This window comes from Giraffa tippelskirchi, chromosome 6 (assembly GCF_054371585.1).
Source record: "Giraffa tippelskirchi isolate mGirTip1 chromosome 6, T2T-mGirTip1v1.2.pri, whole genome shotgun sequence".
In the NCBI taxonomy this organism is placed as follows: domain Eukaryota; kingdom Metazoa; phylum Chordata; class Mammalia; order Artiodactyla; family Giraffidae; genus Giraffa; species Giraffa tippelskirchi.
In genome coordinates, this window is record NC_137280.1 from 124,789,231 (window position 1) to 124,808,395 (window position 19,165).

General features: G+C 36.8%; 1 protein-coding gene and 1 non-coding gene across 8 annotated transcripts in view; one reads left to right on the forward strand and one right to left on the reverse strand.

Annotated features, from left to right (window-relative positions):
- The window catches only part of ANKHD1 (ankyrin repeat and KH domain containing 1), a 109,330-nt gene extending 94,654 nt beyond the window's left edge, over nucleotides 1–14,676 (forward strand). For 3 of the 7 annotated variants that reach the window (XM_081501005.1, XM_081501009.1, XM_081501006.1), the window contains 10 exons: nucleotides 1,596–1,770; nucleotides 2,533–2,989; nucleotides 3,446–3,592; nucleotides 5,229–5,378; nucleotides 5,552–7,164; nucleotides 10,074–10,250; nucleotides 11,290–11,490; nucleotides 12,049–12,224; nucleotides 13,753–13,917; nucleotides 14,196–14,676. In XM_081501005.1, the coding sequence (XP_081357131.1) occupies nucleotides 1,596–1,770; nucleotides 2,533–2,989; nucleotides 3,446–3,592; nucleotides 5,229–5,378; nucleotides 5,552–7,164; nucleotides 10,074–10,250; nucleotides 11,290–11,490; nucleotides 12,049–12,224; nucleotides 13,753–13,917; nucleotides 14,196–14,255 (3,321 nt within the window). In that variant the 3' untranslated portion in view covers nucleotides 14,256–14,676. Of the gene's footprint in view, nucleotides 1–1,595; nucleotides 1,771–2,532; nucleotides 2,990–3,445; nucleotides 3,593–5,228; nucleotides 5,379–5,551; nucleotides 7,165–10,073; nucleotides 10,368–11,238; nucleotides 11,491–12,048; nucleotides 12,225–13,752; nucleotides 13,918–14,195 lie in introns of all 7 variants that reach the window. The other 4 variants (XM_081501004.1, XM_081501010.1, XR_014056922.1 and 1 more) reach the window with 3 other exon arrangements.
- On the reverse strand, nucleotides 681–785 carry LOC145511797 (U6 spliceosomal RNA). The gene has a single exon (XR_014058174.1). It is a non-coding gene; the product is annotated as a U6 spliceosomal RNA (small nuclear RNA).
- Nucleotides 14,677–19,165: the final 4,489 nt, after the last annotated feature.

Genomic DNA, 19,165 nt, shown 5'->3' on the forward strand with positions numbered 1-19,165 from the left:
TTTCAGCCATTTAAAATGTAAAAGTTATTCTTAGCATTCAAGCCATAATTTGCTGATACCTGGTTTTGGATAAATAAAAATGTTAAAAATAGCTTATTTGTGACTTAGAATGGTAAATTATAGTTTTGAGGAAAGTGCTTTACTTAATTACCATGACAATTTGACTTCATTGACAGCTTCATATGGTGAGGATTTTTTAGATAATTTCCATAGAAATATGAGTAATTTGATGTGTTTTCTGTTTGTTTCAAGCTTTCTTTATGATGTGAGGCAACCATTATCATGTCCCCCGCCTTTCTGAAAATAATTTCTATAATGGCCTCCTATGGATATTTTCATAGAGAAATTTGTTAATATCTTATAAAGATTGTAACAGTTGCATTTTAATTAAACAATGCCACATATATCTAGGTAGTCAGTAATCTACTTTCTGTCTCTATGGATTTGCTTATTCCAGACATTTGATATTTAGAATCATCATACAGTATTTGGTCCTTTATGACTGGCTTCTTTTGATTCATGTTTTCAAGGTTTATCCATATTGTAGCATTTATCATTACTTCATTTTTTTATTGCTGAATAATATCCCATTATATAGATATACAACATTTTCATGCATTTATTAGTTGTTGAACATTTATTTGTTTCCACTTCATAAGTATACAAGTTGTTTGTTTTGTTTTAACATGTAATGTTTCATGAATTTGTATGTCATTCTTATGCAGGAACAATGCTAACCTTCTGTATTACTTCAATTTTTTTTAGTATGGTGCTGAAGCAAGCATGGCATACAAGTTTTTGTATGAATATGGTTTCATTTCTCTTGGGTATATATCTAGGAATGGAATTGCTAGCTCATATGGCAATTCTGTGCTTAACCACTTGAGAAACTGCCAGACTGTTTTCCAAGGTAGCTGCACCATTTTATAATCCTACCAGCAGTGTATGAAGTCTTCAGTTTCTTCTCATTCTAACCATGATTTATCTGTCTTTTTGATTAGCCATCCTAGTGACAGTGAAATGGGTATCTCACTGTGATTTGATATGCTTTTCCCTGATGGTTTGTGATATTGAGCATCTGTGTTTACTGGCCATTTGTATATTGTTTGTAGAAATGTCTCCAGATCCTCTGCCCATTTTTAATTGACTGATTTGTCCTTTCATTATTGAGTTATAAGAGTTCTGTATCAATTCCTGATACAAAACCCTTACCAGATATAAGATTTGCAAAAATTTTTTCCTATTTTATGTTTTTTCACTTTATTGATGAGCCCTTTGAAGCACAACTTTTAATTTTGATGATGTCCAGCATATCTGTTTCTTCTTTTGTTGCTTTTATAAATGTGTGTTAAGAGTGACATCCATCATGTCAATGTATGGCAAAAACTATTACAATATTGTAAAGTAATTAGCCCCCAACTAAAATAAATAAATTTATAAAAAAAAAAAAAAAAAAGAGTGACATCCATGGGAAACCCCATGTATCATAAACAAAAGCATTATTTCATTATTTATTTTGAATCATTGCATTATTGTTAAGATGAGATAAAGAGTCGGGCAGGACTTAGTGACTAAAACAACAATTTTATTCACAGTCAAGAGAGGAGAGCAGAAAGCAGGCTCTTGCAGCTAAAAGAGAGAAAAGAAAAGAAAAGAGAAAAAAGAAAAAAGAGGAGCAGAAAAGAAAGCAGGAAGAAGACGAGGAAAACAAACCTAAGGAGAATTCAGAACTACCGGAAGATGAAGATGAAGAGGAGAATGAGGAAGATGGTGAGAAATGGACCATCTGAATTAGTGATAAAAATTCTTTTGTGTTTATCAGCTTCATTTTGAGTGCTTTTTGCTCTCAAAACTAATTCTAGTTAAATATTCAATTACTTTAATCTGAAATTGACAGTTGACTTCTGTATTCAATATTTCTAAATATTTTACATTGTAAAGTGACATAGACAAACAGAAGGGGAGGGCATTCAGGTGTAATTTAAGTTCCCTGTAAAAACATTGTGTATGTCCTAAAGTGATACCATAAGAGGTTTACCAGCTTTTCTTCAGGTTCTTCCTTACTCTCTCATTCCCTGCTTAGAAACTGGGGGGAGGTCTAGTTCCTCAGTAAACTTTTAACTAAGGTTTAGTGTTGAAGCTGTATAGCACTGGGGCCCATTACTCTCAAAGAATTGTTTATTGTACAATCTGGCAGTTATAGTAATAGGCAAATAATTTTGCTCTATTTGAATTCTAATTCTAAAATGCTATTTTAAAAACTTCTTAAATCCAATCTGTATTGTGATTTTTGGTTAGTTCATGAGACTAGCATTTCAAAGCTAAAGAATGTTAATGTTTTGTACTGAGTTAGACATCAAAATATGATAGTTTCATTCTCACAACTGTAAAGATTTGTTTATTTACTAGTGAATACTGATAAAAGGAAAATATGACTAAGAGTGAATTATGAATTATTAGGTATACTCTGTCACAATTTGTTTTGAGATCTGTGGCTCTCAGTGTGATTTATATCCTTTTTCATAATTTCAGTGGAGCAAGAAGTTCCCATAGAACCTCCTAGTGCGACTACCACCACCACAATTGGAATCTCTGCAACATCTGCAACGTTCACAAATGTGTTTGGGAAAAAAAGGGCCAATGTTGTGACAACTCCTAGCACCAACCGGAAAAATAAGAAGAACAAAACCAAAGAGACTCCTCCCACTGCACATTTAATATTACCAGAACAACATATATCCTTAGCACAGCAAAAGGCAGATAAGAATAAAGTAAACGGAGAAAGCAAAGGTGGTGGTGCAGGTGGGAATAGTGATTCAGATAACTTGGACAGCACAGATTGCAATAGTGAGAGTAGCAGTGGTGGTAAAAGCCAAGAGTTAAATTTCACTATGGATGTGAATTCCTCTAGTGACAGAAGATACCCCTCACTGCTGCTCCATTCCCAAGAGGAAAAGACAAGTATCGCTGCTTCCAAAGCTCAGACACGGTAAAATTTTCTGACTTGTTAACTCTGCATCTACCTTTCCTTTTGCATACCTGGCACAAGAACTTGAAGTAACACAAGTTGTGTTAAACAATTTAAGTCTACCACATTATCTGTCTTCAACATTTAAAACTGAAACATTTAAAACCGCTGTCCTCTTAATCCTGTGCTAGTTGTGAAAGGAAATTATTAGAACTTTTAAGATTTAATTTTGAAGTTGAAAATGTTAGCATACCTTGGTTTTACTTTAATTATGTAATTTTTATTGATTATATAAAGTCCTTTTGGCTTCTGAATCCATTTTAATACTAAAATAAATGATGGACTCTATTCCCTATTTCTGTTTTTCTGAATTGTTAATAATTTGATGTGCCAAATTTTAATTCAAATATTTCATCAAATCTCTTTTGAGTTTCTATCTTAAAATTTATCTTTTATTGGATTTGATATTTCTCTTAGACTTGAAGGTGAAGTGAATCCTAATTCCTTATCAACAACCTACAAGTCAGTGTCATTGCCATTAAGTTCTCCAAACATAAAGCTGAATCTGACTAGCCCTAAAAGGGGCCAAAAAAGAGAGGAAGGATGGAAAGAAGTTGTCCGAAGGTAAGTACAATTAGTCTCATCTTTTTAACTTATCTCCTCGTTTTCTCCTCTTGTGAGATGGTTACCCAGTTAATTAATGAGTAATTTGAATATGACTATTATTTTCAACTACAGTGCCATACTATATCTAGAGTAAACTAAAGCAAAATTAGAAACAGTATGTAAATTTTACATGTGTATTTTATATGATATAAGAAATGTTGGCTTTAGAAAAACAAAAAATACTTTATTAAAGCATAAGATATAACAGTTTACAAATCATACAAAAAGGTCACAAACTTCTTAAGAGAGAGATTCACTTGACAGCAAAGCCACGATGTTATTAGTGAGGGCTATGATATTTGTTTAATGGTCCCATTTTGAGTCAGACAAGCTTGTTCATCTACAGCATTTAAATAATGTTAGAGTTCGCTAAAGAATCGTTGTCTACTTTTAACTAATGCAGTTAGATCACCACAAAAGGTGGAGAAAGAGCTCATAAAATTAAAACTTCCTTCTCCCTCAAAAAAATAAAGACAAATAGCAACACCCCTGCAGCTAACTTTGACAACTCCCTTTATTCACACTGCTTTATACTTAAACCATGATGAATAAAAACAGAGAGGGACCAGGGCTTTAAAATGTTTCACACAATCCAGAAGGTATTTCAAGCCTCTGCTCATGCTTTACAACAGGGAATTAGGACAAGACCCAGATTTACTTGTGTGCACTTAATCACCAAAGGACTAAGATATCTGAGGTTTTATTGTATAATTTTTCTAAGACTTTTTGTCCATTAGAAGCAAACAAAAAAGGAAGAAGTCTTGGCAGAACAGGAGAAATGATGTGCACTTAATAATTAGATTGATTTAAGTATTGTATTATTTATGGTCTAGTCTATGCTCTAGCTTTCAAAATGTCTAAATATAGTCTTCCCAATTTGTCTACATTAGGATATTAAATTTTGATCATGAAATGTATTTTAGAGTCTGCAATTGGGTATTCTTCTGGAAGGTATAGTTCAAAGTTTGAGGGTGGAATCTTCAAGGGGGGAATCCTGACAGCCAGCAGTGACCACATGAAAATAATGGATGTTGCTCTTATTTGGTTCTGCCAGCAAACACTGGGTTTCCACAATAATCCTGCAAGAGACCCAGGCCATCTTGTCAGATCCCAGTGTCAGCCTCTGGTGTTCTCTCTAGTTCCACTTGCCTCACACAAGTGGAATTCACAAATTTGTGAATTGCTTTTTATGTAATTCAACTCTGAGGTTTATTGCTTAGTAAAGTCATTGAAACTGATAACCTGCCTGTATTCATTTTCATATAGAGTTTAACAATATGGTATGCATTATTTTAATTTTGAAAGTATCAATATATATGATCATTGCCATTCAGTTAACCTGTGATAGTTTGAATGCTGAGATCATGAGTGATTTAAGTATAAGTTTTTTCAAATGGTAATGTGTTTCTCGTCTTTACTAAATTAAATTCAGTATAATAAGAGGTCAGTTTCTAAATAAAAGCTTCTAATAACGTCCTTTTTAAGGTTTGATAAATACTATTCTCCAGATGTTCATGAACCTACTTACTGAGACATGTTTTTTTAATAAACATTTTTATTTCATATGCTCATGTGTGTGGTGTTCATTTTATAGGTCAAAGAAACTATCTGTTCCAGCCTCAGTGGTTTCCAGAATAATGGGAAGAGGAGGATGCAACATCACTGCAATTCAAGATGTTACTGGTGCCCACATTGATGTGGATAAACAAAAAGATAAGAATGGCGAGAGAATGATCACAATTAGGTAATTGTGAACTATATATATATATATAGTTAGTTATTTCTGTGAGGAAGTTAAACTGTATTAGAAGCACATTTTTATTCGCCATGGTACAATCAGAATTTTATTTTGTGGTAAAGATTACCTAGTTTTTTATGATTTTATCTTGCTTTGTATTTTGTTTGTTTTCTCCCCAGGGGTGGTACAGAATCAACAAGATATGCAGTTCAACTTATTAATGCACTTATTCAAGATCCTGCTAAGGAACTGGAAGACTTGATTCCTAAAAACCATATCAGAGCACCTGCCAGCACCAAAGCCATTCATGCAAACTTCTCATCTGGAGTAGGCACCACAGCAGCTTCCAGTAAAAATGCATTTCCCTTGGGTGCTCCAAGTCTTGTAACTTCACAGGCAACAACATTATCTACGTTCCAGCCCACTAATAAACTTAATAAGAACGTTCCAGCAAATGTACGTTCTTCTTTCCCAGTTTCTCTCCCCTTAGCTTATCCCCACCCGCATTTTGCCCTGTTGGCTGCTCAAACTATGCAACAGATTCGGCATCCTCGCTTACCCATGGCCCAGTTTGGAGGAACCTTTTCACCCTCTCCTAACACTTGGGGACCATTCCCAGTGAGACCTGTGAATCCTGGCAACACAAACAGCTCTCCAAAGCATAATAATACAGGCCGTCTACCTAACCAGAACGGAACTGTTCTACCCTCAGAGTCTACTGGACTAGCCACTGCCAGTTGCCCTATCACTGTCTCTTCTGTAGTTGCTGCCAGTCAGCAACTGTGTGTGACTAATACCCGGACTCCTTCATCAGTCAGAAAGCAGCTGTTTGCCTGTGTGCCGAAGACAAGCCCTCCAGCAACAGTGATTTCTTCTATGACAAGCACTTGTAGTTCCCTGCCTTCAGTCTCCTCTGCACCTATCACTAGTGGGCAAGTTCCCACCACATTTCTGCCTGCAAGTACTTCTCAAGCACAGCTTTCTTCACAAAAGATGGAGTCTTTCTCTGCCATGCCCGCCCCCAAAGAAAAAGTGTCCACACAGGACCAGTCCACGGCAAATCTGTGTCCCCCCTCTTCAACTGCCAACAGCTGCAGTAGCTCTGCTAGCAACACCCCAGGAGCTCCAGAAACTCACCCATCTGGTAGTCCCACTCCTCCGTCCAGTAACACACAGGAGGAAGCACAGCCACCCAGTGTGTCTGATTTAAGTCCTATGTCAATGCCTTTTGCATCTAATTCAGAACCTGCTCCATTGACTTTGGCATCACCTAGATTGGTTGCTGCTGATAATCAGGATACCAGTAATTTACCTCAGTTAGCTGTACCAGCACCTCGAGTTTCTCATCGATTGCAACCCAGAGGTTCTTTCTACTCAGTGGTACCAAATGCAACTATACACCAGGATCCCCAGTCCATTTTTGTTACAAATCCAGTTCCTTTAACACCACCTCAAGGCCCACCAGCTACAGTGCAGCTTTCTTCAGCCATGAACATAATGAATGGTTCTCAGATGCACATTAACCCAGCAAATAAATCTTTGCCACCTACGTTTGGCCCAGCCACGCTTTTCAATCACTTCAGTAGTCTTTTTGATAGCAGTCAGGTGCCAGCTAACCAGGGTTGGGGAGATGGTCCTCTGTCCTCACGAGTTGCTGCAGATGCCTCTTTCACTGTTCAGTCAGCGTTTCTGGGTAGCTCTGTACTTGGACACTTGGAGAACGTGCACCCTGACAATTCCAAGGCACCTGGCTTCAGATCACCTTCCCAGCGAGTTTCTACTAGTCCAGTTGGTAAGTTATTGTAACTATCATGACTGCGCAATTTGGGGCTGTTAAAGATAATACCTTCCAAAAATAATAAAGCATTTATTTTATACATAATATTTATTGCATGATCATGAAGAAATAAGGGTGTGTCATAAACAGTAAAGACCCTTTAATGACTGCTGATTGAGTGGACAAAAAACTAGTTGTCGGTAAGTCACTCAAATATGAACTGCTTTATATTATTTTTTATGATCTCTGTACCTGTTATCAAGGAGGTTACACCTTGTGTCAGTTCATTTTCTTAGAATTAATATAAGATATTCATAAAAGGGACCCATAGGATGCTTCAAGGATTCCAAATTCACAGACATTTTTTAAATCAAAGTGAGTGTTTGCATTTCTTAGATTTAAAAAGGTTGGGTTACAATTCATAGTCTACATTCTTTGTTTTCAATCATGGGCGCTCAGAATGAATATTAAATGATGTCTTAACCCATCTTATTTATATTAGATGGAGCTGCTTGAAGAGATCCAGTCATGTATGCGCTCTTATTTTTAAAAAACAATTTCAAATCAGCTCTTTGCTCCTTGAAATTAGAAATTAGCTGCTGAGGCAGTATAAGAAAGATTTGGAAAGATAAGAGGCTAGTAGTGGCTCAGAGATATTTGGAAAGCCAGAATCTATTTTCCAGAGTCTAAGGGCCAAAATTTTGTTCCAGTCTGCTCTATTATGCTCTGATTTAGTCCAATCTGCTCTAATAAATGCTAAAAAACAAATTAGAAATTGTGGCTGACCTAGAATGGGGGTAAGAAGTAATAGTGCCACTTATTTAGCATTTTTTTTTCCAGTTGGAAAACTTCCCAAAGCCCATTTCCTTTTTGTTAATTATAAACTGATCTAAGTTGTTTGAAATTTGTGAGTTTACTAATATGGTATAGCCTTAGCATTTCTATCAGATACATTTCCATTTACTTATCTTTTCAGGAAAACATAGTTGTTATATTGTCTTTCAAATAGAAATAAATGTTACATAAGACCATCTGTGGTCCAAAATATTATTCTCCAGGATTTTTTTTCTTCTTTTCTATAAATAGGTATTGTTTTAACTTTTCATTTTGGTCAAACTAATAAAGTTTTCAGAGGCCCCAAGATGAAAGAAGAGCTCATTGCCAGCGCTTATGCTGTAGTAAAATTTAATTAATTTTTAAATTAATCCTTCACATGACTGGCACTAACTAATACATGAATTTAGATGCCTTAGCTAGAGTTGAGCTTGAGATCTTTCATATTCCAGTGTTTGAGCTCTTTGCACTCTAATACTACATCCCAGAAGATGTTTAGATTATGAATGGCTGGAAAAAAGAAAGTCAAGGAAATCATCCATCTAATTTGGTAGTAAACCAGGTATGGGATCCTTACTATTCAGATCTGTGACATCAAAATTACTTATTACTACTTAAAAAAAAATTTTTTTTTAAAGCAAGCATTAATCCTTGATCTTCCTTCCAGGGTCCAGGATTGATTAAGCTTGGCTTCATTTCTTAACTGCCTGGGTGGTTTCTTTTGTTGACATTCTTTCACAGATATAGTTTAGTTTTCCTAGTTTACAGGTAAGAAATAGTGATATTTAAAAGACAAGAAAGCATGTAGAGAAATTGGAACTTTCGAACTCTGCTGGCAGAAATTTAAAATGTTACAGCCACTTTGGAAAATAGCTCCTCAAGAAATTAAAAAGGGTTACCATATGATCCATTAATTCTCTCCTAGATATACCCAGGAGAAAACATATGCCTACACAAAAACTGGTATACAGATGCTCATAGCAGCACCATTCATAATAGCCAGAAAGTGGAAACAGTCCAATGTCCATCAATTGATGAGTGGAAAACAAAATATGGTGTACCTATATAATAAGATATTATTCTCAGTATAATGTATATTCAATATTATGAGATAAAGTAAAAGAAATGGAGTAGTTATTTGTGCTACAACATAAACTTTGAAACCATTTTGCTAAGTGAAAGAAACCAGTCACAAACGACCACATATTGTATAATTCTTTTGATATAAAACTTCTAGAGTAGGTAAATCTAGAGAGAATAGTTGCTTAAAGGTTCAGATATGGATCAGGTAAAGGAGGATGGAGAGTGACAGGTAATGCATACAGTTTCTTTAAGTGTGGACAAAAATGTTCTAAAATTGACTATGGTGATGGTTGCACAACCCAGTGAATATACTAAAGCCTTTGAATTAAAGACCTGCCTGAGAAGTTTTGGTTTTTTTATGTTGATATTAACTACTTTTTCCTGAAATGAGCACCTATAATCCTTTTCCAGATCCTTGCCCTCTTTCCCTACTACATTCTCCAGAGAAAGCAATGGAATTTGAGAAGACTATCAAATTCAGACTTATGTAAACTAGATATTGATAGAAATTTTGATGTAGTTTGCAACTTTTGATTTTTTTTAACAAGATGGAGTTATGAAATTATCTTTAGTTTAATAGTATGCTTTTCCTCCTTGTTATGAAGAAAAAATTGGTAGATTTTGTTATTCATCTTGCATAGGAAATGACTATAGTTATAGAGATGAACAGCTATTCTTCCAAGTAACAGGTAACACTTAGTCACAACATGCTGTCATTTCATATCCCCTCTAATGAAGGCTTTGAGATTTATCTAAAACATACTCCAGGTGACTGCCATTCCTAAACACTGGACTTTCTATATCTAGTGTTGCCTGGGGTATTCTTCTCGACTGCAAGAAAAAAATGGGTTTGGGACATACAGTGTCATATAAATGGATTCTTGTTGCTGTGATCCACAGAATAAACTGCGTGCTTTCTTCTTTTTTAAAGAGGAATTAAGGAAACTTTAGACTTCGATTTTTTAAAGGCTTAGCTAATTTGATGTCTTGGACCTGTTTTATTTCAGGATTACCGTCCATTGACCCATCAGGCAGCTCCCCATCTTCCTCTTCTGCTCCTCTGACAAGTTTTTCCAGCATACCAGGAACTCGGGTTTTCCTGCAAGGGCCAGCTCCTGTTGGGACCCCTAGTTTCAACAGACAACATTTTTCTCCCCACCCTTGGACAAGCGCCTCAAACTCATGTAGGAATCCTGGAGGAAATCGTCCCAAAGAGTCTCTAATAAAGTTATTAAATCATTTGTTATAGGGAACACGATATTGTAATTTTAAGTAATCTCAGTTATATGCAAATACCCAAGGTTTGTATTGCAGTCATGTCAAAAATTATCAGTCATTTATAGAAAACTTGAGAAGGGTCAGGCTATTCTTTCAAGCCAGATTTGAGGTTACACTGAGACTTGGATCAAGAAAAGAGAGAAACTGAGGAAGAAGCTGCTTACTTACCCTCTTGGTTTGAGTTCAGCTTTTTTGTATCCTCTGTTTTCTGATGAACCATGGCATTTTTATCAAGAGTCACCTCTTTTAGTATCCAAACCACCACCTAAGGATCTAGTTACTTTATAGCAATCTAAGCATCATTTGTTATTAACTCATTCAATATATCTGTCTTGAGTTAAAAAAGACAGAAAAGAAAAAGGGAAGTAGTTTCACAAGATGCTTTGAGGACAGTATTGTGAAATGGTTGTATTTAAATATCTAGTCAGTTTGGTATGATTCCTCATTTATTTTTACATTTGAGAAAACTGTATTGCCATTTATAAGTAAAAATATTCCCCCGTTCTGACTTACTTATTTCAATATTTAGAACAGATGAAGTTCTAAAAGGACGTGAATAGGATTTGATTTTTTTTTTAATGAGCATCATGAGGTAGTCATTGATTATTGGTCCTTTGACAAAAGAACTACAGCAGGAATAAATAGGACCTTTCTAGCCTTGTTCAGTTCAATTAAAAAAAAAAATTTTAGACTATTTGTACTTTGCTTCAGGCAGTAGTAGTATAGGATAATGTTTATAGAACTCATGTATTTTCATTTGAATGATCTTGCAAAATGAAAAATTTCTTTCCAGAACCTTTGTTGTGGAATAGATCTTTCCAACAAGGTTTCTCATATCTTTATAATTTGAATTTTTATATGTAATAAAACAATAGAGAAATATTTTGCCACCAGGTGACTCTCCTATTCCATCTGTTTCCTCGGGATCATCTTCACCTCTTTCAGCCACTTCTGCCCCACCAACACTGGGCCAACCAAAAGGAGGCAGTGCCAGTCAGGATCGAAAAATCCCTCCCCCCATTGGAACAGAGAGACTAGCCCGGATTCGACAAGGAGGGTCTGTCGCACAAGCCCCTGTGGGAACCGGTTTTGTCGCTCCTGTTGGACACAGTGGAATCTGGTCATTTGGTGTCAATGCCATGTCAGGTACAGTTATAGTGCCCTCTGTCTGGAGGGATATCTTGAGTAAATTGTGAGATTTTGCCTTTTAAACTTAGTTCCTTATCTAAATGAATAAGCAAGCTTAATTCCTACACTTAACCAGTAGGACTGTTTAAACCTTTAAGGAGCCCAGTCCAGTCTCAAAGTCTGGAATGTTAGTTTGGGTTATATATTAATAATAGATGTAATGTGTATGATAGCAATAAATATAAAATAATAAATACAGAGTTGATTAGAAATTAAAAATTCAAAGCATACTTCCTTTCCCTCTTAAGTTTTTCATTGAAGAATGGGACAATCATTTGATTTCTTTCAGAGAGCATTTAATCTTTTGAAGGACACGGTAGAGTGTTTGGGATATTTCGAAGATTACATCCAGTTACAGGAACTTGGCTTTTTTTGGATTGCAAAGATTTTTATGAATGTGTCCTGAGCTATCAAAGGAATGCTTTTGATTAAATTTAGTATAAAAAACTCCAGTGGTAATGTTTTGTTATTTTATCCAGATAAATATCTAACTCTTGATTTCATTCTTTTTTCTAGAAGGCTTATCGGGTTGGTCACAGTCTGTGATAGGGAACCATCCAATGCATCAACAATTGTCAGACCCAAGCACATTCTCTCAGCATCAGCCAATGGAGAGAGATGATTCTGGAATGGTAGCCCCCTCTAACATTTTTCATCAGCCTATGGCAAGCAGTTTTGTGGATTTTTCTAAAGTGAGTTGACAAACATCATTGTAACTTGTTTAACACTTTGCCAGCCAATGTAGTCACATGTTAAGGAGTAATTTGTACTGAAATAATTCTCCTTTTTGGTATAACTAGTTTGTTTCTATGAATTTGTCAGATCTTTTATCTAATTTCAAAAGTGGATTATGTTGTTTACATTAGTTTGTCCTCAAATTATCCTGAAGATGCTGCCATCTTCTTTCCAAACCTAGAAGATTTGACTTTTGCTGCTTTGCATCTGGCTGCCACAGCTGAGAAAGGAGGCCTCTCCCTCTCTGGAAAGCTGGCTCTGAGCTCACCATTGCCCTCTTGTCTGCTCTGAGAGCTTCCAGGCTGCCATAAAGCCCAATTGTGGCTGCAGGCTATCGTGTAGAATTCCCTTTTCTTAGCACAAGCTTATTCAGTTCAGTTCAGTCGCTCAGTTGTGTCCGACTCTTTGCAACCCCATGAACCACAGCATGCCAGGCCTCCCTGTCCATCACCAACTCCCGGAGTCCACCCAAACCCATGTCCATTGAGTCAGTGATGCCATCCAACCATCTCATCCTCTGTCATCCCCTTCTCCTCCTGCCCTCAAATCTTTCCCAGCATCAGGGTCTTTTCAAATGAGTCAGCTCTTCGCATCAGGTGGCTTAAGTATTGGAGTTTCAGGTTCAACATCAGTCCTACCAGTGAACACCCAGGACTGATCTCCTTTAGGATGGACTGGTTGGATCTCCTTGCAGTTCAAGGGACTCTCAAGAGTCTTCTCCAACACCACAGTTCAAAAGCGTCAATTCTTCGGCGCTCAGCTTTCTTTATAGTCCAACTCTCACATCCATACATGACCACTGGAAAAACCATATCCTTGACTAGACGGACCTTTGTTAACAAAGTAATGTCTCTGCTTTTTAATATGCTGTCTAGGTTGGTCATAACTTTCCTTCCAAGGAGTAAGCGTCTTTTAATTTCATGGGTGCAATCACCATCTGCAGTGATTTTGGACCCCAGAAAAATAAAGTCAGCCACTGTTTCCCCATCTATTTCCCATGAAGTGATGGGACTGGATTCCATGGTCTTAGTTTTCTGAATGTTGAGCGTTAAGCCAACTTCTTCACTCTCCTCTTTCACTTTCATCAAGAGGCCCTTTAGTTCTTTTTCACTTTCTGCCATAAGGGTGGTGTCATCTGCATATCTGAGGTTGTTGATATTTCTCCCGGCAATCTTGATTCCAGCTTGTGCTTCCACAAGCTTATTAGTAAATCTAAAATGTGGGAAAGTTGGGGTATTATATGTTCATAAAATATTGGAAATTTCCCAATCATTGAATATTGGATTTAGTTGTTTTCTCTATTCTCATTGAAAAAGTGTTACTGATGTAGATAACTACTTTCGGTTTCTCAACATTGTACAGTGGTGCTATACATACTACATACTCTGGAGTTCTTTGAATGGAGGGAAATGAGAGAGATCTATGCTGGTATTATGGAATCATCATTTACACTCACTTCATGGTTACACCTTTCTGCTGTTTTAGGGTCTACCAATTTCCATGTATGGAGGCACCATAATTCCCTCCCATCCTCAGCTTGCTGATGTTCCAGGAGGCCCTCTGTTTAATGGACTTCACAACCCAGATCCTTCTTGGAATCCTATGATAAAAGTTATTCAAAATTCAACTGAATGCACTGATGCCCAGCAGGTAAAATAAACTTAATGCTCTTTTATTTTTCAGATTTATCATGTCATCCTTTTAATTCTTTGGGTAATACAAATTCTGACTATCAAAAGTCAAGACATCTTACCACCTTGATCTGAATTAAGTTTTTCAATATCAAGATGATGCTACTTAACATTTTGTTTCATGTACTGTATTCTTTCTAGGCAGAAACAGTGAATTGCCATTGCATTTATATATTCATTTTGTAAATGTCTAAAGATTCCTAATTAGAAATTCCAATTTTTCCTCCCCCTTTTCAGATTTGGCCTGGCACGTGGGCACCTCATATTGGAAACATGCATCTCAAATATGTCAACTAAGTTAGAAGGTCTTATTCTTTAGCCTTGTTTGAGAAATTTTGACCTTGGAAGAACCCTGGGGATTTTTTTTTAATATGCCTAAGAAATTTTCTCTGAGGCTTTAGCAATGGAAATTTGATTGCCCATTGTATAAGAACAAATTGATTTCCTAACCACCTGATTATGTTCTCTGGTTAGTTTAGCCATTTTGAAATTAGTGCTTTGGGCTAAACATACTGAATGCTTACTTGTATGCAGAAAAGAATTAGATGATTACATATTTCAACCTTTTAGGGTGGTAAATACATGTACAATTGTTTACATACTTAAAAGGAAAAAGTTGAGTAAATTTCTTGTCATATAGTGGCTCTACTTAATGTAGCCTGTATTAATGTGAAATATTTACCAGAATATTCAATAAAAAGATGAACAGTGTTTAGAAGTGGGGTGTGATCCTTTCAGTGGTCATGCAGGTTCTGCCCAATCCACAATCATATTGAACCAGGTTGCTAATACTATATTTGTAATAGGCTTCTCACATTTTACACTTTAGAGTCCATTCTTAGATTGCCTTGCAAAAGCACTTTTAGAATGAGTTGTATAGTTACTCTGTTAAACATTCCTTGTTCTTTGGTTATCTTGCATATATTTTTATAAGCGAGAATGTTTCAAGCCCCTGTAATGTATCCTATCTGATTTTAGCAGATAGGCCATTAAAAGGTTTAGCTCTTTGTGGATCATGAGTATGTTAATAAGAACAATAGGATTTCAGTCAGATGACACTGAACAAACTTAAGACACCCAGATCACTCTTCACATTCCTTTTGTGCTTCCTGACTTTTTAATCTAAAGATTTATTTTGGTTATAGGTGTGTTAAGTTTTGAGTTGGGACATAGGAGGGGGTTGGGTGACTCATGTAATTCTGTTGTATTGTCAAATCAGCTGAATGTTTATAAATATGTGACTAATTCTGAGCTAGTTTCATGAAGAGCCAATATGGTCAACAAGCTAAACTCAGGAACCCTGGAATGGATTGCTTTGGCCAAACTATAGGCTATGCCAAGAATCTGATGCAATAGAGAAGAAAAACACTATCCCAATGAAAAGAACAGTCATCAACTTGTTCCTGTTGTAATGTGGTTGAATTACTTGGTCTTAGATAAAAGCAATCTAAAAAAGAACACAAAATGTTGGAGACTGATAGAGAAGCCAGAACACAGTTTAAGGCAAAGAAGGTTGCACAGAAAAATAGTAACTAGGAGCAGAGCCATACCAGAAGCACTTTTCTATTCTCATACCAACAGGAGTTCTTGATCTTCTCTGCCCTCCTCCTAGAGCCACCACTAGATGAGACACACCATGTTTGTTCTATGTTAGACATACCTGGTTCTTTTGTCTTCTATATCATATTACATATGAAAGATTTATTTTCTACTTTGATTGGATTTAGAAATTATCACTGGTGTTGAAGCTATTCCCTTTGTAGTGCTTAATAACCACATCAGGTAGTCTCAAGAGACCTCCTCACCTTGAGGGGAACAAAGGACCCCTAGGATCACCTACATATCTTGCTGTTTCCAATTACCACTAATAACAACCAAAAAAAAAAAAATCACCTAATATTAGTGAAATGAATGGAACTACTCTTGATGAAACATATAGTGAGAGATAATATTAAGTAAATTATTCAGTGGGACAAAAAGTAAGTGGTGTTCTATATTAACTAATTAAAGTAGATTTGAATTTTTGGAAGAGCTCTTCCAATATCTTCTACACCCTGAGGACAACAGAATGAGAAACTTGATCTCAGGTCAGGAACTAGAACCCATAAGAAGAGGATACAATTATGAGAAAACCCTAGGAGGATTAGGAACAAATAGCAGCTGTGCAGTTTGTAGCAGTTATTTAGGATACCCTCATTCCTGCCCTCTTATCTGTACTGCCTTCTTTTCTATTTGAATCCCAGTAGCCTACTCCCCACTACATTTTGCCTGCTATAATCTCTTCTTCCTCTGTCTTGCCTCTTCCTGGCATTACTTTACTGCTATTTTACCAACCTGAACCTTGGATTAAACCTAGCTCAGGTAAGAACTTAATTACTTTCAAATATACAAGGGATTTGCGGGGAGGCAGAGCGGGTAGAGTGGAACAAGTGTCAGAAAACTAAGTTCTCTTTCATTTCTGCTACTCAATACTGTGTGACCTTAGGCAAGTCATTTCTCATCTCTGGGCTTCACTTTCCTCATCTGAAAATGAAATTTAGTATAACTGAATTCAAAAGGGTCTCCTAGTTGTAGCAGATTTACTTGTCCCATGAATGAGAATATGTGGTATAGGACTGCTAGAAGCTGATACATTGCTGAGGTTTGAGAGCCCCTACCATTTGTTCTTACATGGAATCAAAAGGCTGCTGTTGTGAGAGCCATTATTGATTTTGGGGATTTAGTGGAGGCAGAAGAAAACCTTGCACACCGATAGTGAGCCCTCAAGTCATTAAGAAACATCCTGCTGGAAAAAAAGAAAAAATAAAAGGAACATCCTGCCGAGGCATAGATCAAACCCTATGAGAATAACAGCTCATTCAAGAAATAAAACCGTATTATCAAGGTTTCTGAACCTACCTATTTCAAGTAGTGTTCAATAAAATAAAATACCACCACCAATAACAGTATTGATGTTTTTAAGACCCTTTAAACCTATTGTGGCTACAGTGTGCTGACTTGCCCTTTTATAGGCCAGTCTGCTTCCTTCAGTCCCTGCTCTCAAAGGGGAAATTTCATCACCTCAGCTAACCAGACCGAAGAAGAGAGTTGGACAGCCAATGGTGGCCTCTCCTAACCAGAGGTAAGAGATCTCAGGACCTGGAACTATAGTTTCCATCTTGTAAATTCTGACCAAGTCTTCCCAACCTCAAAATTAGTATAGGAGGTACCATCCTTAGTTTGAGGTGGCTTTTAGAAGGGGAAAGGTTGATCACATTAGAGTTTCAAGCCAGACAGGGAGGAGTACTTAGTATACATGGTTCTGTCCCACTGTTTTAAGACCTTTGTACCACATTGTAAACCTAGGAAGAGGCAAACAAACTGTATGAAAACAGCTTCTGAACATCTTGTTCTCTAACTAGTCCTAGAGCTCTTCTACCAAGAAATGTGGCTGGTTGTGACATCTTCCCAGTGGACCCTGTCCTGGGGTGAGGGGCTCTAATAATGCTGCATTTTCTATTCATGCTCAAAGATTTGTCACCATGTGTGAATGTTATTGACAGGTTACTTTGCCTTCACTCTCTCCTATAGGAAATGGTTGAATATCCAAAACTTAAGTGTGTTAACACCACTCCAATAAAGACAGGAGCCTGAGCTTGAAGACCTAATTTGGAAAACAAGATCATAAATCTAATGATGAGATTGCAAACCTATTTTGTGATTGCTTTCACCTTTTCCTGTCTTATTTTAATGATACTGATGTTAGTTCAAAGTAATTTGCCTGGTGGCAGAGACCTGGTATTTCCTTACAGGTTTAATCAGATCTCTGAGTTTAAGTTGTTTTTCTTTTTAAAGCTCCTATACTCTAATGGTCAATAAGTGTTGACAAAACACTCTGATTTAAACTCTTTCTTGGTCCTTCATGCAGGTTGAATGGATGACGGATCTGGCTTTCTCTCTAAAACCCAACTACCTATTCTCTAGTTCCCCAACCCTTGTAGCACATAGTGTCTCAAGAAAAGTAAGCTTCTGGTGGTAGTCTTATAGTAGTACTAACTGCTGCTGTTGTTTTATAGAAGAGATGGGAGACCTCTCTTCTATACTGATCCTTCTCGATAACCTTTTTGACACTTGTCTTCTAGTTCTCCTGCTCTCACTGGTCTTTCTCAGTCTCCTTTGGTGAAATCCTCTTCCTCCATTACCCCTTAAAGAAATGTTGATGTGCCCAGGTCTCTTGGTGTATCTTCTCCCCAAGGAATCTCATCCCACAGCCTTAGATTTTACTCCACCTAAATCTGAATCACTAGCTGAGTTCTCCCTCTGTAGCTTCAGACCTGTACATCTGGCTCCTTACTTAACATTCTCCAGTGTTTTCCATCTGAACATTCCACACACATTATATACTCCCCAATATAATATATGTCCCTCCCCTTGTTTTCCTTATTATATTAGTTGGTACTATAAACTACCAAGACACTCAAGTCAGAAGACTGGGAATTATCCTAGCTTATCTCCTTCCCACCCTACCCTTAAATCAATCACCTTATCCTTACTCCTCTGTGTATCTGGATCCCCTTCACTTCTCTCCATCCTCGTAGCCACTGTCTTCTTGCCCACCCCATTTCACTAGGCTGGAGTCTACACCTTCAGTCTCACCATGCTCCATCCCATCTCTCACTCCCCTCATTAGACTACTTACCTTGCTTAAAAGTTGAATTATTATAGACGGTTCCTCACAATCTGATCCCAAGCCTTATGCTCCAGCACTTTATTGTTAAAACCCTTCTTTCAGGCATATACCACTTTAAAAGAGGCTCAAAAGCCTTTTTAGAACAATAAAACATACATATCCTCGCTACCTGAAGTGTGATTCTAAGGACATGCAAACCTGAGGGTCTGCATCACCTGGGATTTTATTAAAAACCTAGAATTTCAAGTTCTAATTACTGTATCAGAATTTTCATTTTAGTAAGATCTCCAGATGATTTATGTGTACAGTAAAATTTGAGAAGAAATGACTTGTAAAATACCATCTTTTTTTAAAAAAAAAATAAGTGAAGAAATCAGAGCTGAAGGAAAATTTGGTGAAGCCAGAGCTGAAGTAATACTGATAAATGCATGAAATCAGGTGGCCTATAATTAATTGGCTGGAGAAGGGGGACACTAGTGAAGGGTATACTGATTTTGAGGAAGCCAAACAGCAAACTAGATCAAGTTGAGATTTTTAG